This window comes from Oncorhynchus tshawytscha, linkage group LG09, assembly GCF_018296145.1.
Source record: "Oncorhynchus tshawytscha isolate Ot180627B linkage group LG09, Otsh_v2.0, whole genome shotgun sequence".
NCBI classification, from domain to species: Eukaryota; Metazoa; Chordata; class Actinopteri; order Salmoniformes; family Salmonidae; genus Oncorhynchus; species Oncorhynchus tshawytscha.
Window position 1 is genome coordinate 46633197 of NC_056437.1, and position 27516 is coordinate 46660712.

The 27516-nt window shown below is 41.8% G+C and overlaps 1 protein-coding gene across 5 annotated transcripts; it reads left to right on the forward strand.

The window, feature by feature from the left end:
* The first annotated feature begins 48 nt into the window (after positions 1–48).
* LOC112258059 (POU domain, class 2, transcription factor 3-like) lies at positions 49–27516 on the forward strand. Of its 5 annotated transcripts, none has more exons than XM_024432135.2 (13): positions 49–233; positions 612–668; positions 6667–6683; positions 7683–7784; positions 8659–8770; positions 8989–9077; positions 15541–15711; positions 16448–16589; positions 16729–16862; positions 17307–17471; positions 18330–18372; positions 26567–26678; positions 26910–27516. In XM_024432135.2, the coding sequence occupies exons 2-13, from the start codon at positions 620–622 to the stop codon at positions 26950–26952; spliced, it is 1179 nt and encodes a 392-aa protein (XP_024287903.1). In that variant the 5' UTR covers positions 49–233; positions 612–619; the 3' UTR covers positions 26953–27516. The 5 variants fall into 5 exon arrangements, with proteins under 5 accessions (XP_024287903.1, XP_042182902.1, XP_024287905.1 ...); XM_042326968.1 differs by having other exon boundaries at positions 54–233; positions 596–668; positions 18306–18372; positions 26910–27515; XM_024432134.2 differs by having other exon boundaries at positions 55–233; positions 18306–18372; positions 26910–27515.

Consider the following 27516-nt stretch of genomic DNA (forward strand, 5'->3'; position numbering starts at 1 on the left):
GAACTGAGACTGGATAGGACACACAGAGAGACTTATGCAAATGACTCTATCTGCCTGTGTGGGATACTAAAAAAAGGTCAATGTTCCTCCACTATCCCACTTAGGTAAATGCAGATGAGCACTAGTTGGTTTGTGAAATTTCTATCCCAATGCCAGCATGTTTTTAGAGAAAAAAAAGGACATATTCACATAGTGCTATCTAAACCAGTGAGTGGAACAATTCTTCAATCCAGGTAATTATTATTATTTATTTTTTTAAATTCAAAATGAATAAATTACCTGTTCAAGTTTTACATACTTATATTCAATGTAATAAAAAGCAACAACAAAAAATAGCCATTTCAACAAACTTTGTGAGTGTCTCTTGACTTGATTCATCTGGTTTTGACTAAGTTCAGATAGGGTGGAGAGCTGGAGTAACTGTGGTCAATACTGAATGGGGATACCCTCCAGCTTATGAATATTATAACAGCAATCACATGTCGGAGAAAATTTGAAAGTAAACTGAATTAGAATAACCTCAATTTGATTTTACTGGTAGAGCTGTGTGCTGCACTGTCCCAGCGAAGTTACAATCCTTTAGGAAAATCAGCAGTATTTATCATTTACAGATATTAAGATGAGCACAGATGGTGTGGAACACTCAGAGGCTCACCATGAACAATCAGGTAAGGATGTTTCACCTGATTTTCAATGTTTATTTTCAATTTGTGTGTTTGTCGCTAACTCTTGTCAGGTGTATCTGAACAAATTGTGATGTAAACTTTTCTCCTCCATTGCACCTGCTAAACATTTTTCTTGGTGATGGTGGTGTTTAAAACAAAATAGCCTTACAGAATTTTCCTTTAAATTTCTGCTTATTCGTATGTTACGACTGTCCTCATGGATTTTGGATGCATGGGTATGTGGCGCTTCCATGCAGAGCATGAACATTTTACATTGCTATGGTTATTTTAATCCTAAAAGTTTATTTCTGAAGTAGTTATGGTGTGTCTGCACATTTGTTTTGTAGCTTTAAGCTATATTTTCCACAAACTCTCTAGTATTTAGTGGGGCGTTAGGGTGTATTGATTACCACAGTGTGAATAGTGAATTATTATTTCTCTGTATAATTTTTCTGGTTGAAAGAACCTTATCAACAGCAAACATCTCCCTCAATAACACTTTACGATGAACAAGTGTTTCTGAAATAGGATGTGTTGATTCTGTCCGTTGGAGGCTCTACCAGGATGTGCTGTCTGTACCTCAAGCTGTTTGCAGAGAAGCTGCCACATCCCCAGGCTATTAGGTGACATGGGAGAGGTGGTGAAACACGGAACAAACTCAATGAAAATGTGGAACTTGGATTCAGAGTGTATGGAAGTGAATTCATTGTTTTAAAGTTTTGGACATAGTCTTACAAAAATCGTTTTTTAATCCGTTTCCATCATGATGTTGCGCCAGCTTCATTCATATTATTCAAACAAATCAATGTAATACAATTGGGATCATTTGAGTACACTAGGAGTAGAAACATTGGCGAATGTGTTGAGAGAACTCAGGAATGAATGTTAGTTGAACTTTCCTGCTCCAAGGTTGAGAAACCTTGAAATATGAGTGCAGCAGTAGCTGATTGCATTAACCTTTCAAGTTGAATCAACTTCACCTCATAGGATCACATCAGGATCACACCAGCTATGAATTTCATGTAATCTAACACTAATAGCCACAACGCTACGCAATACCATCAGTTAAGAGAGGAAAATATCCCTATCGTTTTGCCCTGAGGGCAATGTCATCATGAATCCCTTCCCACAGCTTACAGTTCATTGTTTTATTGTATTTTTCAACACAAATGAACCAAAATGAATACAAAACTATTTAACTCCCTAATTATTATTTTTTTCAATGAAAGGTCTGTATGAAATAAGACAAGATAGTTCTCTGTGTGTTAATTGTACCTTTGAGAGGATATCCCCTAAGCAAATTCATGAATAGTAATTGTATAATATACTAGAGCATGGAGACCTTTTATCAGTTTCAAGTTTTAATGTCACATACACACGTACAGTAAAATGCCTTTCTTGCAAGCTCTAAACCCAACAATGTAGTGATCAATAACAATGTACAGTGCATTCGGAAAGTATTCAGACCTCTTGACTTTTTCCACATTTCATTATGTTGCAGCCTTATTCTAAAATATATATTTTTTGTCCCCTCATCAATCTTCACACAATACCCCATAATGACAAATGTTTGCTAATTTATTAAAAATTGTAAAACTGAAATATGACATTTACATAAGTATTCAGACCCTTAACTCAGTACTTTGCTGAAGCACCTTTGGCAGCGATTACAGCCTCGAGTCTTCTTGGTGTGACACTACAAACTTGGCAATCCTGTATTTGAGGAGTATCTCCCATTCTTCTCTTCAGATCCTCTCAAGCTCTGTCAGGTTGGATGGGGAGCGTCACTGCACAGCTATTTTCAGGTCTCTCCAGAGATGTTTGATCGGGTTCAAGTCCGGGTTCTGGCTGGGCCACTCAAGCACATTCAGAGACTTGTCCCGAAGCCACTCCTGTGTTGTCTTGGCTATGCGCTTAGGGTGGTTGTCCTGTTGGAAGGTGAACCTTTGCCCCAGTCTGAGGTCCTGAGCGCTCTGGAGCAGGTTTTCATCAAGGAGCTCTCTGTACTATGCTCCATTCATCTTTCCCTCGAACCTGACAAGTCTCCCAGTCCCTGCCACTGAAAAACATTTCCACAGCATGATTATGCCACCACCATGCTTCACCGTAGGGATGGTACCAGGTTTCCAACAGATGTGGCGGTTGGTTTCATCAGACCAGAGAATCTTGTTTCTCATGGTCTGAGTCCTTTAGAAGCCTTTTACTGAGGAGTGGCTTCCGTCTGGCCACTCTGCCATAAAGGCCTGATTGGTGGAGTGCTGCAGAGATGGTTGTCCTTCTGGTAAGTTCTCCTATCTCCACAGAGGAACTCTGGAGCTCTGTCAGAGTGACCATCAGGATCCTGACCAAGGCCCTTCTTACCCGATTGCTCACTTTTCCCGGGCAGCCAGCTCTAGGAAGAGTCTTGGTGGTTCCAAACTTATTCCATTTAAGAATGATGGAGGCCTCTGTGTTCTTGGGGACCTTCAATGCTTCACCCTTCCCCAGATCTGTGCCTCGACACAATTCTGTCTCGGAGCTCTACGAATAATTCCTTCAACCTCATGGCTTGGTTTTTGCTCTGACATGCACTGTCAACTGTGGGACCATATATAGACAGGTGTGTGCCTTTCCAAATCATGTCCAATCAATTGAATTTACGACAGGTGGACTCCAATCAAGATGAATGGAAACAGGATACACTTGAGCTCCATTTCGAGTCTCATAGCAAAGGGTCTGAATACTTATGTAAATAACATATTTCGTTTTTTTTTATACATTCACAAAAACTTCTAAAAACCTGTTTTCCCTTTGTCATTATTATAAAATAAGGCTGTGGGGCAACAAAATGTAGAAAAAGGGAAGGAGTCTGAATACTTTCCGAATGCACTGTCATACTACATAAGGTAGAACAAAAACAGATGAGAAAAACAAATAATAAATTCAGAAAGAGTCTATTTGCTGAGTTATCAATATTTATTGATGTATAACTACAATGATTAATTGCAGAAAGTGGCTTTCCAGATATAACTTTCAGAGGTGCATTGATTTCCTGGATTGATATCCTGGATGGAGGGCTTTGACACTTGATTCAGAAACTGTCAGTCCCATTACTGAAAACCTGGCTGAGTAGTCATCCAGAGCATGCAACCAGACAGTCTATTCTGTGTCAACTCCATTACCATTACTATTAGTATGGTAATGTGTATTATGGGAAACAAAATCATAAGACACTTTTTATCAGAGATTTTAGAATTGCAAGGGGAGTGATATAACCATTATATGGAAGTTAAACCCAGTTCCATTATAGTTCTGGGTCAGGAGTTAGGGCTCTATTCAATCTGTAAAGCTGAAACATTTCTGAATCTGCAATAGAAATGTAAAGACCTTTTTATTCATTTAACCAGGCAACTCAGTTAAGAACACATTTCTTTTTACAACAACGGCCTAGGAACAGTGGGTTAACTGCTTCGTTCAGGGGCAGAATGACAGATTTTTACCTTGTCAGCTCGGAGATTCAATCTAGCAACCTTTCGGTTAGTGGCCCGATGCTCTAACCACTAGGCTACCTGCCACCCCACTTTGCAAAAATCACTCCACCATTTCCTAATTCTAATAGTTCGCCTAATTTCAGTTTATGTGGCAAAACAAGCAAGTATAGTGTAGAGAATCTTTGTACCATCTAAACCGCTGTGAAATATCTTTACCATAACCAAAAATATTGTATTTTCAGCTGTTTGAAGATGGTTTACAGAACCGAAATTAAAAGAAGAAAAAATTTAACTGAAGAACGAGAAGCATAGAAATAGCTCACATAGAACAGTTCCACTGCTTCTTAGACTTGCTTTCAATGAGAATGACAGATCAATAACACAATTTTATGTGAATTTGGTTGGGTTGCCAAAGTTAGATATTGCGGCTTTAAAGGTAATTTTCGATTGAGCTGACATATGCAGCGTTTACCGTGAATGCAGTCTTTGCTAAACCGGGAACATTGCCTTTAAATTTCAATCACGCTGTAAAGCTGAATTTCCGCTACGCGGAATGAATAGGTCCCTTAGTCCGTGTGTACAGTGCACCTGGGGGTCTGTAAACATTACAATGGAAGGGCCTGAAAAGGTTGCCAGGACTACGCAGCTGATTTGCATGGCTTGATGATTTCCATACTGGAGGGTTGGCCTCTGAACAGGGTGGTGGGGGGGGATTTCCATACTGTGGGTCGAGCAGGCACATCGCTCGCCACAAACTCCCAGAGGTTCCATTTGAAATTCAAATGAGGGAAGATTACCTGTCACAGCAGACCTTTGCACTCTCTGTCTGTCACATGGTATTGTTGTATTGAAGGGAGGGTGCCAGTGTAGGGTTAAAATTATCATAACCTTCTTAATCACTCCATATGGTGGTGAATTATCCATATGGCTGTATTGAATTTATACATTATACCCCTGATTAAGATAGATATGATTAGTGCCAAGAAGCTGTATCTTGTATATTATTATCCTATATATTGATCAAATTCAGGGCATGGTGTCTCTGTGTGTTGTTTATTATAACACGTTATAATAAATGTCATGAAATAGCATTCATAAATTATTTTAAATACACAAGTACATATAGTACATAAGTACATATAGTACATAAGTACATATATATATATATATATACAGTGGGGCAAAAAAGTATTTAGTCAGCCACCAATTGTGCAAGTTCTCCCACTTAAAAAGATGAGAGAGGCCTGTAATTTTCATCATAGGTACACTTCAACTATGACAGACAAAATGAGAAAAAAAAATCCAGATAATCACATTGTAGGATTTTTAATGAATTTATTTGCAAATTATGGTGGAAAATAAGTATTTGGTCACCTACAAACGAGCAAGATTTCTGGCTCTCACAGACCTGTAACTTCTTCTTTAAGAGGCTCCTCTGTCCTCCACTCGTTACCTTTATTAATGGCACTTGTTTGAACTTGTTATCAGTATAAAAGATACCTGTCGACAACCTCAAACAGTCACACTCCAAACTCCACTATGGCCAAGACCAAAGAGCTGTCAAAGGACACCAAAAACAAAATTGTAGACCTGCACCAGGCTGGGAAGACTGAATCTGCAATAGGTAAGCAGCTTGGTTTGAAGAAATCAACTGTGGGAGCAATTACTAGGAAATGGAAGACATACAAGACCACTGATAATCTCCCTCGATCTTGGGCTCCACGCAAGATCTCACCCCGTGGGGTCAAAATGATCACAAGAACAGTGAGCAAAAATCCCAGAACCACACGGGGGGACCTAGTGAATGACCTGCAGAGAGCTGGGACCAAAGTAACAAAGCCTACCATCAGTAACACACTACGCCGCCAGGGACTCAAATCCTGCAGTGCCAGACGTGTCCCCCTGCTTAAGCCAGGCCCGTCTGAATTTTATATATATAGCATTATATACAAGCATTTATAATGCCTTATTCATGAAAGTTATTAGAAAGGATTTAATGATTTGCTTAGTATTCCCTCTTGTAGCTTAATTATTATAAACCATCCATACCAGTGATGTGCAACTTTGATTGGGGTGGGGGCTACAAAAAAACCTGAACTCATAATCAGGGGCAGCAGTAGCTTGCGGGTCTGCGTACCCACATCCATACCCACACATGCAGTGAGAGCTGGCCCTAGTCTTTTGGAGGCCCTAAGTGAAATTTAGTTGAGTTGGGTCCCCCCCACCTTGCGAGCAAAACCTTTTAGGACCCCACTTAACAGTGGAGAGACATCCTGCAATTTTGCCATGGAAAGAAGAAAACATTTTGTACTTTTAAAGACATTTTGCTGCAATTCTATACATTTTTGCCATAGGGCAGAGAGGACCGCCAGTTGCCCATCCCTGAGCCATGCTGTTATCCAGAGCGCTACTTCATGTGTAGGCCTATTCTTAGAAACTAAAGGTAGTTTAACCCAGTGTAGCCCTAATATGCTAGGAAGGGCATTGTGATATTTGGTTGTCTAATATTTGATATTTACTTTCTCCTGCAGACATTGAACAAAGACAAGTGAGTATAGAAAACACATTTAATTCTAACTTCAGATTAACTCTCCATAAATGGGAATTCATTCAAGTGGGAGCTACTTTCCGTCTGAGAACAGATTTATAGTAGGACGTTACAGGAAAACCATGTTTGCAATTTATTCTATATAGAAAAACTTGAAAGGTTTTTACTTCATGCCATATGTCTTGAGACAATTGGTACTTGTATGATTTTATAAGAAAAACATTGATTGTGATGTCAGTCCAAACTGAAAGTAATGTACGATAGACAGTGTAAATAATGTCATAAGAACTTCTACTATCATATTACAGGAACTGAATAGACTGCTGGACAGTTAAACTAAGATCATCAGATTTTTCACACAACTGTTTATATACCTCAAAATGTCTTCTTATTATTCGTAAACTATGTATTTCCAATTGGCATTGGGAGATTGTTAGAGGTTTATTGTTTTAGTCCTGGGGGTTACAGAAACTGCCCTGAGCCCCGGTGAGACATTTGCATACTGCACTGCCTGAGGGGAGTTGTGTTTATCACAGTTTGTATCTTGTTAAACAAGTCCAGCAGCCTAACCCAACTGGTCCACCCACACACACACACACACACACACACACACACACACACACACACACACACACACACACACACACACACACACACACACACACACACACACACACACACACACACACACACACACACACACACACACACACACACACACACACACACACACACACACACACACACACACACACACACACAGAGATACACATACACACATAGACAGAGAGACAGACACACACACTGTGATCTATGACAACATAGGCCAAATGTCAGCCTGGTTGTTCCATGTCAATTGGTCATACACAATTGATATGCAGATTTCCATTGAAAAAGACAAGACAGTGTTAATGGACTGTTATTCTTCTAAAGACAATGTCAACATCAGACAGCAGGAAGTAGGAAAGTGAGTAATACTGTCATGTGATTGGTTCACAGATTAAAACAGAGAACCTCAACGACTCTCTCCATGCACACAAAACATGTCACCCGGCACAAGGATCCCCAATACCTGGAGTCCAGGCAAGCCAGCTGTCAGTGGTAGGTCATGCATCTTCTGTCTCAGTAGATCAGGGGCCATATGTATCTAGTGTCTTAAAATATGAGTGCTGCCCTAGGATCAGTTTTACCTTTTAAATCACAATATATATGATTATATAGACAGGGGGGGACCTGATCCTAGATCAGCACTCCTACTCTATTACGCTTGATACAGTGCCTTCAGAAAGTATTCACACCCCTTTACTTTTTCATATTTTGTAGTGTTGCAGCCTGAATTTAAAATGGATTCAAGTGTTGGCTTAAATAACCTTGAAAATCTATGGCAAGTCAATGGCTGTCAAGCAATGATCAACAACCAACTTGACAGAGCTTGGAGAATTAAACCAATTATAATCAGCCAATATTATACAATCCAGGTGTGCAAAGCTCTTAGACACCTACCCAGAAAGACTCAAAGCTGTAATCAAAGGTGAAGGTGAATTTAACATATATTGACTCAGGGGGTTGAATACTTATCTAATCAAGATATATAGGTGTTTTATTTTCATTCATGTTTTACAAATGTTAGAATTTTTCTTCCACTTTGACATTACAGAGTATATTGTGTAGATTACAATTACATCCATTTCAATCCCACTTTGTAAAACAACAAAATGCGGGACAAAGTCCAGGGGCGTGAATACCTTCTAAAGGCACTGTATATACCGCCCCATGTTTAATGTCACGTAAAGCTATGATTATTGATCATTTTCTAAGAATAGGAGGAAATGGTCATTCTGTAAGGAATGTATTTTGTTTTTTTGGTTTACATCCAGGTCTCTCTTGCAAAATATATTTTATCTAAACGAGACTCATCTGGATAAATAAAGATTAAATAAATGAAAAATCTAAGATAGTATTTCTGTTTCCACAGGAGCTCCCCTCCCTCCACACCATGCCACAGCTGGTGCTTATGTCAGGCTCTCACCACCTCTCATCCCCCTCCTCCTTCCTCCTCTCTCAGACACAACATACGGGGCATCAAGGTAAACATGTATCATGTAAACTTTCCCACAGTTCCCAGTTTTTCCAGATACAGTATACCAGTTTGAGGACTCCGAAAACCAGGAGAAAATAAGCAGGGAGGGAATCCTCCAACTGGGAATCCTTCAACGAGGATTTCTGAAAAATCTGGGAAGTTTACAATATCTATGATACTTCTCCAAACAAATTGTATCAATAACAATTTTTTCCCCCTGTGTAGCACTTCTGCAGCAGAACCTGCACAACTTTCCCACCCAGAGCCAGTCAGGTCTCCTTCAGCATCAGCCTGGGTTAGCACTAACACCTCAGGTAAAAATCATACCTCTTACACCAGTTGACATTATTAGCTGTAAGTCAAGTGACCACATTTGCTGAGTAGATTAAAGGGCAACAATATAGGTTATGCATCCGGATCCTTGAACTTGATAACCGAATGATCTTTTTACAGGACATACCATGAGAGGGATAAACTCTTACAGTATCATGGAACTTTCACTGACATCAGTCAGATATACACTGAGTGTACAAAACATTAAGAACACCTTCCTAATATTGAGTTCAGGGCCGGTCCTTGCCATTTTTGTCGAGACCAAAAAAAATGCCACCCCGCAAAACTAGAATAGTCCCAGTAAGCAAAATTACATTTAAAAGACATTTAAAATATGTTTTTTTTCCAGATTGTGAAGTTAGTTTAAATTTAGGTTCTGAATGAAATGTGAAACTACATATTTTCCGTACGTTTAAAATACATCTTTTCCAGTAAGTTGAAAAGGCATCTTTTCCAGACATGGAAAAATACGTATTTTCCGGTCATTGAAATCAGGTTCATTTTTGGTTCTGAATAACGGTAGGAAATATTTATTTTCCGGATTTTGAAAATACGTATTTTCCAGACATTAAAAAAATACATATTTTCCAGATGTTGAAATCAGGTTCATTTTGGTTCTGAATAAAAGTTGAATAGTTGTAATTTATTTTTAAAAATCTGAACCAAACATAGACGTCTATGATTGGTTCAGATTTGGTCCGGACTGGACCAAAAACCAATGACCGTGGATGTAGAAATCAAGGCCGGTCCGGACTGCACCAAAATAAGACATCAAAAAGGCGTTGGCGTCCGTCCATGCTTACTGAGGTGTAGCCTACAGTGTTGGCTAAAATTGTGTTTCATGAATGGCCATCCACGTGGTATTGTAGAGTCCATGCCTATTGTTTGTAAAATCAAATCAAATTTTATTGGTCACACACACATGGTTAGCAGATGCGAGTGTAGTGAAGCGAGTGTAGCGAATGAAGCGAGTGTAGTGAAATGCTTGTGCTTCTAGTTCCGACCATGCAGTAATATCTAACAAGTAATCTAACAATTTCACAACAACTACCTTATACACACAAGTGTAAAGGAATGAATCCGAATATGTACATATAAATATATGGATGAGCGATGGCCGAACGGCATAGGCAAGATGCAGTAGACGGTATAGAGTACAGTATATACAAATGAGATGAGTAATGTAGAGTATGTAAACATTATATAAAGTGGCATTGTTTAATGTGACTAGTGATACATTTATTACATCCAATTTTTAATTATTAAAGTGGCTAGAGATTTGAGTCAGTATGTAGGCAGCAGTTGACGTTGAGTGTGAGGTGATTTTCCTGGCACCACACTCCTAGGGCCCTCACCTCCTCCCTGTAGGCTGTCTCGTCATTGTTGGTAATCAAGCCTACCACTGTAGTGTCGTCTGCAAACTTGATGATTGAGTTGGAGGAGTGCATGGCCATGCAGTCATGAGTGAACAGGGAGTACAGGAGAGGGCTGAGAATGCATCCTTGTGGGGCCCCAGTGTTGAGGATCAGCGGGGTGGAGATGTTGTTTCCTACCCTCACCACCTGGGGGCGGCCCGTCAGATTGTCCAGGACCCAGTTGCACAGGGCGGGGTCGAGACCCAGGGTCTCGAGCATAAAGATGAGTTTGGAGGGTACTAAGTAATTAAATGCTGAGCTGTAATCGGTATTCCTCTTGTCCAGATGGGTTAGGGCAGTGTGCAGTGTGATTGCGATTGCTTCGTCTGTGGACCTATTTGGGCGGTAAGCAAATTGGAGTGGGTCTAGGGTATCAGGTAGGGTGGAGGTGATATGATCCTTGACTAGTCTCTCAAAGCACTTCATGATGACGGAAGTGAGTGCTACGGGGTGATAGTCATTTAGCCCAGTTACCTTAGCTTTCTTGGGAACAGGAACAATGGTGGCCCTCTTGAAGCATGTGGGAACAGCAGACTGGGATAGGGATTGATTGAATATGTCCGTAAACACACCAGCCAGCTGGTCTACACATGCTCTGAGGACGCGGCTAGGGATGCCGTCTGGGCCGGCAGCCTTGCGAGGGTTAATACGTTTAAATGTTTTACTCACTTTGACTGCGGTGAAGGAGTCCGCAAGTTTTGTAAAACACAAAAAAAGACGTCCGGTCTGGCCGCAGTGAAATTTTATATATGCCCTTCCATGTGATAGGCCCACCATTTGTAAAACAGGTCATTGCATTCGCTTTATTAGTCCTGATTCCTGTGACTAATGGATGTGACTATTTGCAATGTGTTCACACAGCGGGAAATGCATAAACATTTTATTTTTCTGCTATGATCAGCTTGTCAAAAATGTATGGATACAAACTTTTAAGCACTAATCATGACAATTATGCAAAGGTCCTGTACAACAGTTGTGAATGTCCATAACATATTTTCCATTTTACTTTGACCTGTCCTGGTTTTTGGATATGTTGTTTGTTAACACGGCAGTGCCTTTTTTATTTGATTGGGTGCGCATGATGTACAAAGTGTCAGTCTCATTACATTGTCATACATGTTATCTCAAGCCTGTAGGCTACAGAAAAGGCCACATACTCTTTCTACCATATCGTATACGTGCTACATGATTTATGTTATATTCGTTGGTGGAGCGCCGCAGCAATGCATCTCTCCAACTGCACCCTGGAGAGGCGTGCTGGGAATGGACAAGCTAAATATTTTGACAAAGTGGGTACTGCTTATCACATGGCAGCTAAAAAGCCCTATTGCCATTGCTTGAGAGAAATTGTAATTGTTAAGGGGCAGAATTAGGCTTAGGTTGTTGGAGGTGCGTCTTGCTAAGTTTAGCTCAGAAAATGCCACCCTCGTCAATTTGTCGCCATAGGCGGACACCTAATCGTGCCTAATGAGTGGGCTGGCCACCCCTTTTCCCCTCAGAACAGCCTCAATTCGTCAGGGCATGGACTCTACAAGGTGTCGATAGCGTTCCACAGGGATGCTGGCCCATGTAGACTCCAATGCTTCCCACAGTGGTGTCAAGTTGGCTGGATGTCCTTTGGGTGGTGGACCTTTCTTGATACACACGGGAAACTGTTGAGTGTGAAAAACCTAGCAGCATCAAACCAGTGTGCTCGGCACCTAGTTAAATACTGTGTCTTGCCCATTCACCCTCTGAATTCACCTTACTATCATTAAATTGAAGACTTAGTTTTATCAAAGATTCTCTGTAATTAGTATTACGCGATTAGACTGATTAATCATGTAACCGTAATTAACTAGGAAGTCGGGGCACCAAGGAAAATATTCAGATTACAAGGTTATAATTTCCCAATATAACCTTTCAGATATTTTCATATCTGACCCATAGTCTTCTGATTAATGAATTATTTACTTTATCTCACGTTAGTCTCATTCCAAACGTCGTAAATTGTGGAGTAGTGCGGTAGGCAGCTAAATATTTTGGCTCGAACGCAGAAGATCTATTCTCTAATTCCAAACCTTACTGGCCCTAGAAGTTAAAATTGACCGACAGAAATAGTACCGTTAGACCTAACGGACTAAATCTGGAATTTATCACTCATTGCTCTGACGCTAACGTCCACTACCGGAGGCGCTCTGTAGCCTCTTCAAATGGGAACACACACACAACCAATTTGAATGTATACAAAGCAGTCTGTTTGTACAATTCTGTTTGCACAATTGATATATAGAATTCCACAGCAAAGTCTAATTCTATCTTAGATTCCTCACAGGGGGCACCATAAATGTTGTGTCTTTACTATCATTAATCATTATCTGATCCATAGTCTTCTGATTAATTAATTATTTACTTTACCTCACGTTAGTTTCATTCCAAACGTTGTAAATTGTTGGTTATCTGCACAAACCCAGTCTTCAGTATGAGTCATACATACATCAATTGTCTTAAATCATTTATTTATTACTAACTAAGTAATTCACAGAAATGCATAAACAAAACAACAAAGTAAATGTGGTTACAAGAAATGATAGGAAATGTGCCCTAGTGGACTAAACCGGCAACGCGGCTTGGTGGACAAAAGGGGGAGTCAGCTGAGAAGTCACTAGACTGATAATTATAGCAATTGAAATGCTAATCCTTTGCTCATGAACGCTCACTCATTCGGGAACAATTGCAATCAATATATATATTTACACTCAGTGTGTCGTCTTGATCGCTGTTGAAAAGTTTGTTTCTGTTGGAGAGTTTTGTCCTCTCTCTCTCTGTCTCTCTCTCTCTCTATCTGTCTTGGTTAGAGGGGATAGCTCAGAGTGACATTCATTTATTTGTTATAGAATGGATGTTTCAGCGGTTGTCGTTCTTTGCGTTCAATGATACCGAATTCCTAGCTGCAGACTAGTAATTAATATCAAAGACTTGTTCTTATTCTGTCGGTATCGATAGTCTAAGAGTTTAACCACGTGGTATGGTTAAAATATTCAGCAATGGTCTACAACCTTTGTACTCCCGTGATTTAGAGAAACATGGTCTGGTAATAATTTCTCAAAGTTGGGTTTTATTCAGAATTGCAGAAAAGGGGCTGTCCCAGGATGCCTGACCCTAACTGGGCTCAGGGGCGGTCCTCTGATTCAGTTAACCTCTCTGAACCACCCATACCGGATCTGGGATAATTGTCAGCGGCAACGCGGAAATAGCATAGCGCCACAGTCAAATAATATTACTAGAAAATATTCATATTCATGAAATCACAAGTGCAATATTGAAAAACACAGTTTAGCCTTTTGTTAATCCACCTGTCGTCTCAGATTTAGAAATGATGCTTTACAGCGAAAGCAATACATGCGTTTGTGTAAGTTTATTGATCGCTCAACAAAACAATAAGTACACTTAGCATCAGGTAACTTGGTCACGAAAATCAGAAAAGCAATCAAATTAACCGTTTACCTTTGATGATCTTCGGATGTTTTCACTCACGAGACTCCCAGTTAGACACAAATGTTCCTTTTGTTCCATAAAGATATTTTTTATATCCAAATACCTCCATTAGTTTGGTGCGTTATGCCCAGGAATCCACCGGAAAGAGAGGTCACGACAATGCAGACAAAAATTACAAATTATATCCATAATGTCCACAGAAACATGTCAGACGTTTTTTATAATCAATCCTCAAGGTGTTTTTCAAATATCTATTCGATACTATATCAACCGGGACAGTTGGCTTTTCACTAGGACCGGGAGTAACAATGGCCGCCTTTCTCTTTTGCGCACAATTCACTCTGAGAGCCCCCACCTATCCACTTACGCAATGTGGTCATTCACGCTCATTCTTCAAAATAAAAGCCTGAAACTATGTCTGAAGACTGATGACACCTTGAGGAAGTGACAGGAAAAGGAATATGGTTGATATCCCTTTAAATGGAGCAATGGGAGGCGATGGAACATGGAGTTGTCAAAATAGAAGCCACTTCCTGGTTTGATTTTTCTCAGGGTTTCGCCTGCAATATCAGTTCTGTTATACTCACAGACAATATTTAGACAGTTTTGGAAACTTTAGAGTGTTTCCTATCCTAATATGTCAATTATATACATATTCTAGCATCTGGTCCTGAGAAATAGGCCGTTTACTTTGGGAACGTTATTTTTCCAACATAAAAATAGTGCCCCCTAGCTCAAGAGGATAAACTAAAAAAGGAATTGGCATTTCCTTCATTAAACAGTCCAAAATCACATTGTAAAATTGTGTAAACAGTATCATACTCATTCAGCTTATACAACAATTAGATGTAAACCTCACATCTGAGGCTATTATGTAAACAGCGTTATGGTAATGTGGCCACACCGTCTCACATGAGCTTCCCCAAAATGTAACAAACGGAACAGTTCGTAGCTGGATTCTTCACCGATCTTTTATACCTTCTCCGGAACATGAAATTTGTTCGGACCTCGAGTTCTGTGAGGTGGAAGAAATTCCTTTGTTCTCTATGAAACTTCACTCTCTCTCTGTACTGTGTGGCCATGAGGAGATCCTCAGGAATTTACGACCTCTCTCTGACCACAGAAGCCTAGTTGAAGGAGGAAAGGGGGAGGCAGGGATAGGGGGGATGGGCTTGCTGTTCCCAAAGAGGGCATGGCACACACATACACAATCCATGTCTCAATTGTCTCAGGCATTAAAAATCCTTCTTTAACCTGTCTCCTCCCCTTCATCTACACTGATTGAAGTGGAATTAAAAGGTGACATCAATAAGGGATCATAGCTTTCACCTGGATTCACCTTGCAGTCTTTGTCATGGAATGAACAGATGTTCCTACTGTTTTGTACACTCAGTGTAGTGATGAGGAAATACGAAGAGAACATTTGCATATCACAAAAACATGTTACATTTCCATATGAACAAGGTTTCTAACACTGCTAAAAGTTTCACATAGCTGAACACATATACAACACTTTCTATCATCCATTTAACCATTTTTCTCCTCCTTAAAGGCCATGAGTCGGTCGGGCCTGACGTCGTCGTCCATGGAAGGACACGTGGACATGTCCCATGTCCCCAAACACATAGGGGCACCCCAGCAGGACGATCCCAGCGACCTAGAGGAGCTGGAACAGTTTGCCAAGGCCTTCAAACAGAGACGCATCAAACTGGGCTTCACCCAGGTACAGACTGAGGACCACTGGCTCAAAATACAATATAGCTTTATTTGTATTTTTGCTATCTTGTTATTTTCCCTAAGCCCCGGACACCACACATACCGGCAGTGCCGTTTCTAGGCGTAAGCGAAATAAGCAGCCTCTTAGGGCCCCACAGCCAAACCCCCCAAAAATTCAATAAAATGTGGTTTTATTTTTAGAAAGTCAGTGGGGGTCTCAACTTATTGTTAGTTAGTATTGTAGAATACACAACGTGCAATTTAGAAATTTGATGGTGCAACAAATGTTTTCCTCTTGTTATGTCAGTCACTGTCAGTCACTCAATAAGCCCACGTCAGCTAATATTTGAAGTTAGTTAGTTAGTAAGTTAGTCTAGCTAATTATCTAAATATTGTAGTAATCATGGCTGAATTACTGACCAGGAATGCAAGGCACATGCCAATGGGCCCTGAACTCTTTTTGTTAGTCACTCTCACTCAGATATCATATAAACATGGCATAAGTCATGGCAAAGTCAAATGTTCCTGTCAGCCCTGGGATTTGAAGCTACTGCCTCGCTCTGATTTTTGTTATGCCACCTAACTTCTGTACTTGGTGTACTTGCTCACTTTGAAATAGTTGTAACACACACAGTGCAAAGTGAAGTGATATGTTTTCTGTAGTCAAACTACTTCAAAGAGATAACATTATTATTTGAAAGTTTGCCATAATCAGATTCAAATATATCCTGTGTGTGTTCCAGGGTGATGTAGGCCTGGATATGGGGAAACTGTATGGGAATGACTTCAGTCAGACTACCATCTCCCGCTTCGAGGCACTCAACCTGAGCTTCAAAAATATGTGCAAGTTGAAGCCGCTACTGGAGAAGTGGCTGAGCGACGCAGGTACTATAGTGTATAACATATTTTGCTGATGTCTTTACACACTTGTACTGTTGATTTCTATGCCGAGGGGATATTTATTTTGTTTTATTGGCTCAAAAAAATAATTTTAAATCATGTTCACTATCTCTTTCCACATCAGAGAATTCTCCCTCTGACTCTATGGCCAACGTTGCCTCTCTACCCCCCCTGATGGAAGGCTATGGAAGGAAAAGGAAAAAGAGAACAAGCATTGAAACCAACATCAAGTTCACCCTGGAGAAACGCTTTCTTGACGTGAGTTAACTCTGTCTATCCCCTAACATTGTCCCCTGCACTTCTAACCATAAATACATCATTTAGGAACTGTTGATATAATTTGTATTTAAAAACACTTCATGCAGGGAGCAAAACAATCCACCTTCATGCACATTGTTGTGGCACTTGAGTGACTACATAGCAGCCATTTCAAAGTTAGTTGCAATGTTGATACATATGATATGGCTTATTATAAGACATTATAGAAGCTCATGCATGCTTATAATAAGTCATAAGCATTGTACTTGCAGGCTTTACAGTTAACTACCAAGGTTTCTTTTCAGAACCCTAAGCACAACTCAGCGAAGATCACAATTATATCAGAGCAGCTACATATTATATGCCATATTATAAGGCATTATAAAGGTTCATAGATGCTAATAGCACCTACAGTAATACCATTATACCCATGTTTCTATTCAGAACCCCAAGCCTAACTCGGAGGAGATCACGCTGATCTCAGAGCAGCTGTCTATGGAGAAGGAGGTGGTGCGGGTGTGGTTCTGTAACCGTAGACAGAAGGAAAAGAGGATCTACTGCCCTGTGTCCACCTCACCCATGAAATCACATAACTTCAACCACAGAATGGTTAGCTTTAAATCTCTTAGTAATAATGTTTTGGGAAAATGTTGTGTTTTTTTCCTGATAGTAAAGTGGCCAGCTAGGAATATGTACAGTAGCTCTATATTTTCAAGTCAATTTGAAAGCCTATATATTTTTAAGGGGGGCTGAACTTTCTGATTTGGCCACATTTTTCACCTTGGTCATTAAGAAGTTGCCCAGTCAAGCTATTGCTTTCACCAATTAGCGTGGCTGGTGTGCCACTGTGGCAAAGTTGATTTTAGTTCGGGGCCGTCAATAAATTACACATTGTAAATGCTTTCAATATTTTTATATGAATTTTTACAGTTTATAGTTGTTTTGAGGTTTTTAAGTCATTGAAATTTAGAGCTATTAACCTTTTAAAATATTGTCTCATGTACATTGTGTAATTTACTGATGGTCCCTAACAAGACCCATAGGGATATCATGGGCATTATGATTGGGTCACGTGCAGCTGCACTCAAAATGGATTATTACTTGGGTGCTTCCAGCTGTGGGCATATGGGCAGGATTGAAGGTACCCTTCATTCCGTGACATACCTTTTTTTCCTATAATCTCGCAAATTTCAGTTTTGGATGAGACTGACTTGATGACCAACATTATAATATTTTAATAGTGTCCATTTTGACACTAGAATAAATGTTTCTGACTCCTATCGATAGCACGTAGGCCGTTTTCAAAACGAGAAGTTGCTTTTTAGGGGCTTTCGCTCTTCACTGGTATATGATAAGATTTGTGTAATAAAAGAGTAGTGTAATAGTAATGCATTATGTACACTACAACATTTTCAGTACATTGTCTTATTTTTTTTCCACTAGCCTTCATGTAACACCCTGTTTCAGGCCTCCACGTCCAGATCATACAGCCCTCTTGCTTCAGGAGGAGGCAAGTGTCACCATATGCACTTCATATAATCTGTATTTAAGACAACTTCATATACAGTGGGGTCCAAAATGGTTGACACCCTTGATAAAGATGAGCAATAACGACTGTATCAAATAAATCATTGAAAGGTTATATTGTATGCTCCAAAAAATGAAGAGATTATATTATTTTATACTAATTCAATTGCTCAGAAAAGGAGATTTTCTGTAACAAGCAATATTCTTTTCTCAAAAAGTTAGGGGTCAAAATTATTGACACCCCTAAAAATTAGACTACTTTAATTTATGACAAAATGCAGTATTTGGTCCCATTGTAATGCCATGCGACTGGCCCAGGCGCAGGAGAGCGGAAACTGATTTACACTGGTTGAGTTTAATAACCATAAACCACCGTAAACAGAATCAATACAATAAACGGGTCAAACAAAACCCAGTACACACCAGCATAACATGCACAAGCACTACAACAAACAATTACGGACAAGGACATGGGGGGGAACAGAGGGTTAAATACACAACATTGATGGAATTGATGGAATTGGAACCAGGTGTGATGGAAGACAAACAGCGGACCCAGCTTCCAGCAGGGCAGGCAGAGGGGCAGGTTTCGGGTCCAGAGCCAGAGCCGGTCCCGGGGTCTCAGTGCGGTGGCGATCTGAGTTCTTCTTTTGGCACGTCACGGCCTGCTGAAGGTAGACATGGACTCCTCCGCGTGCCTGAAACAGTCGTCTGAAACAGTCGTGCATACTGGTACCCCAGTACGCACTGGAAGGGAGAGAGGTTAGTGGAGGAGTGGCGGAGTGAATTCTGTGCCATCTCGGCCCAGGGCACGTACGCCGCCCACTCGCCCGGCCACTCCTGGCAATAGGACCGCAGAAACCTACCCACATCCTGGTTCACTCTCTCCACCTGCCCATTACTCTCGGGGTGAAAACCTGAAGTAAGGCTGATCAAGACCCCCAGACGTTCCATGAACTTGGCCTTGGGTCGACAGGTGCGACCAAGGCCGCTGTGGAACGGGTAAGGGGTGTAGCTTACCTCTGGGCAGGTGCCTAGGAGCCTTACACTGGGCACACACTGAGCAGGTGGAAACATAAACCCTCACGTCCTAGCCAAGGTAGGCCACCAGTACCTCCCGCTCAAACAGCGCACTGCCTGACCGATCCCAGGATGACCAGAGGAGTGTGACGTGTGGGCCCAATAGATCAACCGGTCATGAACAGCAGACGGGACGTACAGACGCCCAGCCGGACACTGGACGGCAGCTTCGGTGGCATACCCGAGCGCTGAAAGAGCTCCGTTCCTATCCCAGCCTCAGATGCGTCCACCTCCACCATGAACGCCAGAGGGATCCGGATAGGCCAGCACGGGAGCCGAGGTAAACAGAGCCCTCAGGTGACTAAAAAGCCCTGTCCGCCTCATCCGACCACTGCAACCGCACCGGGCTCCCCTTCAGCAGTGAGGTAATGGGAGCCGCTACCTGACCAAAACCTTGGATAAACCTCCGGTAGTAGTTGGCAAACCCTAAGAACCCCTGCACCTCCTTTACCGTGGTGGGAGTCGGCCAATTACGCACGGTTGAAATGTGGTCACTCTCCATCTCTACCTCTGAAGTGGAAATGCGATACCCTAGAAAGGAGACGGATTGCTGGAAAACAAGCATTTCTCAGCCTTGACGTACAGGTCATGCTCCAACAGGCGACCAAGCACCCTGCGTACCAGGGACACATGCTCTGCGCGTGTAGCAAAGTATATCAGAATGTCATCGATATACACCACCACACCCTGCCCGTGCAGGTCCCTGAAAATCTTGTCTACAAAGGCTTGGAAGACTGATGGTGCATTCATCAACCCGTACGGCATGACGAGGTACTCATAATGCCCTGTGGTGGTACTGAAAGCCGTCTTTCACTTGTCCCCCTCTAGGATACGCACCAGGTTGTAAGCGCTCCTGAGATCTAGTTTGGTGAAGAAGCGCGCTCCATGCATTGACTCAATTGCTGTGGCTATTAGTGGTAGCGGGTAGCTATACCTCACAGTGATCTGATTCAGACCCCGATAGTCAATACACGGGCGTAGACCTCTCTCCTTCTTCACAAAAATAAACTCGAGGAGGCAGGTGAAGTGGAGGACCGAATGTACCCCTGACGCAGGGATTCGGAGACATATGTTTCCATAGCCTCCGTCTCCACCTGTGAGTGGGGATACACGTGACTCCTGGGAAGTGCAGCGTCTACCAGGAGATTTATCGCACAATCGCCCCGTCTATGGGGTAGTAATTGAATCGCCTTCTTTTTAGAGAAGGCGAGAGCCAAATCTGCATATTCAGGGGGATTGCTCACGGTGGAGACCTGGTCTGGAACTTCCACCGTAGTCGCCCCAACGGAAATCCCTAAACACCTCCCCAAGCACTCTTGTGACCACCCCGTAAGAGCCTTCTGTGGCCAAGAAATAGTGGGGTCATGACAAACTAACCAGGGTAGGCCTAGCACCACGGGAAATGCAGGAGAGTCAATAAGGAAGAGATTAATTCTCTCCTTGTGCCTCCCCCTGCGTGACCCTGCCCAGAGGAGCGGTGGCCTCCCTGATCAAACCTGACCCTAATGGTCGACTATCTAAGGCGTGAATGGGGAAGGGCACAACCATGGGAACAACGGGGATTCCTAAACTATAGGCAAACGCTCTATCTATAAAGTTCCCAGCCGTGCCTGAATCGACGAGCGCCTTATGCTGGGAATGCAGGGAAAACTCAGAAAAAGTAACTTAGACAAACATATGGGCAACAGAGGGCTCTGGGTGAGAATGGTGCCTGCTCACCTGGGGTGACGCCAGAGCGCCCTGCCTGTTACCTCGATGCCTGTTACCTCGATCCCCGGCAGTGTGACCTCTGCGGCCACAGATGGTGCACGAGCTGGAACCCCCTCCGTTCTCCCTGCGCACCGCCCCTCCCAGCTCCATGGGTATCGGAGAGGGGGTGCGGGGGGATGGAACCACCAGACACCGATCTGAATGTCCGCGGGCAGCCAGCAGGTTGTCCAGCCGGATGGACATGTCCACTAGCTGGTCAAACGTAAGGGTGGTGTCTCTGCATGCCAATTCCCGATGGACGTCCTCGCACAGACTGCAGCGGTAATGGTCGATCAGGGCCCTGTTGTTCCATCCCGTGCCAGCAGCCAGGGTCCTAAACTCCAGGGTCGAACTCCTGGGCGCTCCTCGTCTTTAACGCTGCATCTCCCTCTCTCCATACGGCGTTGGCCCACTCCAGGGCTTCCCCGGTGAGGCACGAGACGTTGGCGGACAACCTCTCACGGCCTGACGGGGCTGGGTGGATGGTGGCCAGGTATAGGTCCAGTTGGAGAAGGAACCCCTGGCCCCTAAAATGAGGAGATTATATTATTTTATACTAATACAATTGCTCAGAGAATGTGTCACGGCTTCTAGGAGTAGTGGGTGGAGAAGTCAGGAGCAGAGAGCAGAGGTAGTTCAATCGTGATCTTTTAATCCAGAACAACAAGTAACGGTAACGCCAAACACTAAGGCGCGTCACTTAAACCAGCCCAAAAGCAGGACCAAACAGTCCGGAGAAAATATTCCACGAGAATACATACCACATGAACAGAAAAACAAGCCTGCACAAAAGCAGGCGGGCATACCTGGTTAAATAGCCCAAATCAAAACCCAAACAAATCAGACAAAACTAACTGAAACAGAAAAGGGGATCGGTGGCAGCTTGTAGACCGGCGACAACGGGCGACGAGCGACGCCCGAACAGGAAGATGAACCACCTTCAGCGGGATTCGTGACAGAATGAGATTTTCTGTAACAAGTAATATTTTTTTCTCCTTCCGGTAGGGGTCAAAATGATTGACACCCCTAAAAATTAGACTACCGTAATTTCCGGACTATAAGCCGCTACTTTTTTCCCACACTTTGAACCTCGCGGCTTATACAATGACGCGGCTAATTTATGGATTTTTCCCACTTTCACAAGATTCATGCCGCCAAAAAACTGAGCACCGTCACATAATGTGACGCAAATCGAGCGCGCTCAAACTTCCCATCATTCTGATTACCGTATTCATTTTGTCACCCTCATCATGGCAAAGACACAGAGAAATGCATATGATGCAGCTTTCAAGTTGAAGGCAATCGATCTACCTGTTGGAAAAGGAAATAGAGCTGCTGCACGGGAGCTTGGCCTTAATGAGTAGATGATAAGACGTTGGAAACAGCAGCGTGAGGAACTGACTCAGTGCAAAAAGACAACAAAAGCATTCAGCGGGAAGAAAAGCAGATGGCCCGAACTAGAAAATGAGCTTGAAGACTGGGTCAACACACAGAGAGCAGACGGCCGAGGTGTTTCAACTGTGCAGATCCGACTGAAACAATCGCCACCGCAATGAAGTTTGAGGATTTTAGAGGTGGACCATCGTGGTGTCTAAGATTTATGAGGCGTAAAGGCTTGCCCATCAGGGTACGGAGGAGTCTGTGTCATCAGCTCCCTCCCGACTACGAGGAAAAAGTTTCAAACTTCCGCAAATTCACTGATGCAAAGATAGCGGAGCATTCCATCGGCCCGCACGACATCATAAATATGGATGAGGTTCCTCTGACGTTTGACCTGCCTCTCACTCGGACTGTCAACAGGAAATGCGAATCATCCGTCACGCTGAAAACAACTGGGCATGAGAAAACGCACTTCACCTGTGTTCTGAGCTGCACGGCATCAGGAGAAAAGCTTCCACCGATGTTGATTTTTAAACGCATGATGATGCCAAAAGAAAAATTCCAGAGAGGAATTGTTGTGAAAGTCAACAAGAAAGGATGGATGATGGAAGGCCTAATGCATGAATGGCATACGGAGTGTTACGGCAAGCGACCGGGAGGATTCTTTCACAAGAACAAGGCATTGCTCGTGTTGGACAGCATGAGGGCCCGCATAACAGATTCTGTGAAAGAAGCCATCAAGAGGACAAACTCAATTCCAGCTGTGATTCCTGGGGGCACAACAAAGTATTTGCAGCCACTCGACATCAGTGTAAATCGTGCATTTAACCTGCTGCGTCGAGCCATCCCGGATCCGGGATCGTGAATACAGCCTCAAGCTCATTACCATAACGCAACGCTAACTATTCATGAAAATCGCAAATGAAATGAAATTAATATGCTAGCTCTCAAGCTTAGCCTTTTGTTAACAACACTGTCATCTCAGATTTTCAAAATATGCTTCTCAACCATTGCAAAATAAGCATTTGTGTAACAGCTAGCGCACCTAGTGTAGCATTTAGCGTTAGCATTAGCAGGCAACCTCTTCACAAAAACCAGAAAATCATTCAAATAAAATCATTACCTTTGAAGAACTTCAGATGTTTTCAATGAGGAGACTCTCAGTTAGATAGCAAATGCTCAGTTTTTCCTGAAAGATTATTTGTTTAGGAGAAATAGCTCCGTTTGGTGCGTCACGTTTAGCTACGAAAAAAACCTGTATCCAGGAGTGTAATTATCCCCACAGCTCATTAGCATAACACAACGTTAACTATTCATGAAAATCGCAAATGAAATGAAATTAATATGCTAGCTCTCAAGCTTAGCCTTTTGTTAACAACACTGTCATCTCAGATTTTCAAAACATGCTTCTCAACCATTGCAAAATAAGCATTTGTGTAACAACTAGCGCACCTAGCGTAGCATTTAGCGTTAGCATTAGCAGGCAACCTCTTCACAAAAACCAGAAAATCATTCAAATAAAATCATTACCTTTGAAGAACTTCAGATGTTTTCAATGAGGAGACTCTCAGTTAGATAGCAAATGCTCCGTTTTTCCTGAAAGATGATTTGTTTAGGAGAAATTGCTCCGTTTGGTGCGTCACGTTTGGCTACCAAAAAAACCCGAAAATTCAGTCTTCAAAACGTCAAACTTTTTTCCAAATTAACTCCATAATATCGACTGAAACATGGCAAACGTTGTTTAGGACCAATCCTCAAGGTGTTTTTCACATATCTCTTCATGATATATCGTTCGTTGAAAGCCTCCTCTCTCCTCTCAATCAGTGGATGACTGTGTGCAGCTTGTAGATTACGCACCAATTTACACAAAGGACACTGGACGGACCCGTGGTAAATGTAGTCTCTTATGGCCAATCTTCCAATGATATGCCTACAAATACGTCACAATGCTGCAGACACCTTGGAGAAACGATAGGAAGGGCAGGCTCATTCCCGGCGCATTCACAGCCATATATAGAGACAATAGAAAACAGAGCTTCGAAAATTCTGCCCATTTCCTGGTTAAAGTATCATCTTGGTTTCGCCTGTAGCATGAGTTCTGTGGCACTCACAGATAATATCTTTGCAGTTTTGGAAACCTTAGAGTGTTTTCTTTCCAAAGCTGCCAATTATATGCATAGTCGAGCATCTTTTCGTGACAAAATATTGCGCTTACAACGGGCACGTTTTTTTATCCATAAATTAAAAGAGCGCCCCCTATATCCAAGAAGTTAAGGTGGCGCTCTGTGTTCAGTGGGAGGCTTGGATGACAAGTGGGGAGAAATCCTTCACTAAAACGGGTCGCATGAGGAGAGCAACTTATGGTCAAGTCTGTCAGTGGGTCCTGACAGCGTGGAGCATTGTCAAAAAATCCACTATTATCAACGGGTTTCGGTAAAGCCTATTTATTTTTGTTAGAAGCCGTGTTTCGTTTAAAAGCCTATTTATTTTTGTTACAAGCCGTGTTTCATTTTGAAGGCCTATTGATTTTTGTAACAAGCCGTGTTTAGTTTAAAAGCCTATTTATTTTTGTTACAAGCCATGTTTCATTTAAAGGCTGTGTAAAGTTCATTTGTTTCAATGTACCGGTAGGCACCTGAGGCTTATAGACATGTGCAGCTTATTTATCTACAAAATACTTTAAAAAAAAAATCAGTGGGTGCGGCTTAAATTCAGGTGCGCTTAACAGTCCAGAAATTACGGTACTTTAATTTATGACAAAATGTAGTATTTGGTCCCATTGTAATGCAATGCTACTGGCAGCAGAGAAGTCAGGCGCAGGAGAGCGGAAACTGATTTACAACGGTTGAGTTTAATAATCATAAACCACCGTGAACAGAATCAATACAATAAATGGGTCAAACAAAACCCAGTACACACCAGCATAACGTGCACAAGCACTACAACAAACAATTACGGACAAGGACATGGGGTTAAAACCGAGGGTTAAATACACAACATGTAATTGATGGAATTGGAACCAGGTGTGATGGAAGACAAGACAGAATCAATGGAAAATGAAAAGTGGATTAGCGATGGCAAAAGGTCGGTGACGTCGAGGAACAAGGAGAGGGACCGACTTTGACGGAATTTGTGACACCCATATTGCTAGAATGCAATGACTACATCTAGTGAGAAAGTTAGAGGGTCAAAGATCATACCCCCAAGACATGCTAAATTCTCACTGTTACCAATGACAGGGGAGGTTAGCATGTGTTGGGGGTATGATCTTTGAGTCTCTAACTTTCTCACTCACCATTATTAACAAATCATTTAGGATTATCCATAATCATGGTAGCATCCACATTAATGTATACGTGTTTAGAAACCTATCCTATTCTTATTTACAATTAAAGGTGACTTCAAAATAATATAATACATTATTTACCATTCATATTTATTGGGTACAAAATAATCTGAAACACAACCAAAACTAACTGAAAATGCATCCAACAAGTTTTTAGAGTCACAAGCTTGATGTAGTCATTGCGTCCAAGGAATATGGGACCAAACACTGAACTTTTGACTACTTTATTTATAAGAATCATTAGGGGTGTCAATAATGTTTATCCTGACCTTTTAAAGTTTTTTTTTGATGACTTGTTAAACAAAATCTCTTTCTCTGAGCAATTGTAGTAGTATAAATGTATTTCAGCATACAATATAGCTCAGTACTTGAATCATTCATTTTATACAGTCATTATTGCTCATCTTTATCAAAGGTATCAGTCATTTTGGACCCCACCGTAGTCTGTAGTACTTAAGACCTGTAAAAGTGAAGGGCATGAAGACATTTGTGTGAAATCCACATTGTCTGAGAAATCTAACCTGTAAAACCTTCATCCATATGAAACTCACTGTATGAAGTCTTAAGCTTTCTCGTGAAGTGAGTGTGCATGTTAAATTGAGTTTATTCATTTGTGCTCTAGTGTCATCGAGTCCCTCTCCTAATAGTCCTAGTCATGGGCCTTCGCTCGGCACACTCTCGTCTGGCTCCCCTGCTTTGACCTCCCAGGTCAACCAATCCTTCAGCTCACCAGGGTAAGGGACTCACCTCTCACCACAGCCAAGCACATCTGAACAGATTGCACCCCATTACCCACAGTATATAGTACACTACATTTGACTAGAGCCCTATGGCCTGGTCAAAGGTAGTGCAATACATAGGGAATATGGTGTCATTTTAGAGACACCCAGAAGATTATTCTAATGCTGTAATGGCAACATGGCATTGTACAGATGAGCGATGAATCTGTTATGTTTACGTTTCAGGTCGTGGTATCGCACATGGAACCCTATGCCCTATCACCACTGAGAAATCCTGCCTGTTGTGGAAGAGAACTAAAACTACCGATGTCAATGAAGGGAAACAGAAATGATACAATCCATCAAACACACATATTGTCAAATGTCATATACAATACTTGGTCCCACTTTAAATTATGTTCAAATTATAGAAGCTTCATGATGCCTTCATAAGCACTACATAAATGTGTTGCAAAGTATCTTTAACTGTATTTCATGGTTTATAAAGGGTTCATAAATGTGGCCTAACTATGTGACCTAATCACCAATGTCAACTGCCATAACCCACTATGTCGAATGTGATATAAACATGTGCTTTATAAAAGGGTGACATGTTGTGCTGAAGCATGGCATAAGGTTCTAAAGTGATGTCATGTTAGTCACATTACTCCTAACCTCAAACACTTCTGCCCAAATGCGCAGAAGATCTAGTGGACCAACACATTAAACTTGGCCTTCATAAGTTAGGGTTAGGTTTAAAATCACATTTTTGTTCTGTGAAGGGAGTAGTACACAGCGTTGTACCAGATCTTCAGTTTCTTGGCAATTTATCGTATGGAATAGCTTTCATTTC

Excerpts from the sequence above, each read along its gene's own strand:
- LOC112258059 (XM_042326968.1), top strand. The coding sequence starts at position 620 with ATGAGCACAGATGGTGTGGAACACTCAGAGGCTCACCATGAACAATCA. Across the intron at positions 17,472-18,305 it reads ATAACTTCAACCACAGAATG|CCTTCATGTAACACCCTGTT; the intron begins GTTAGCTTTAAA and ends TTTTTCCACTAG. Across the intron at positions 26,679-26,909 it reads CAATCCTTCAGCTCACCAGG|GTCGTGGTATCGCACATGGA; the intron begins GTAAGGGACTCA and ends TTTACGTTTCAG.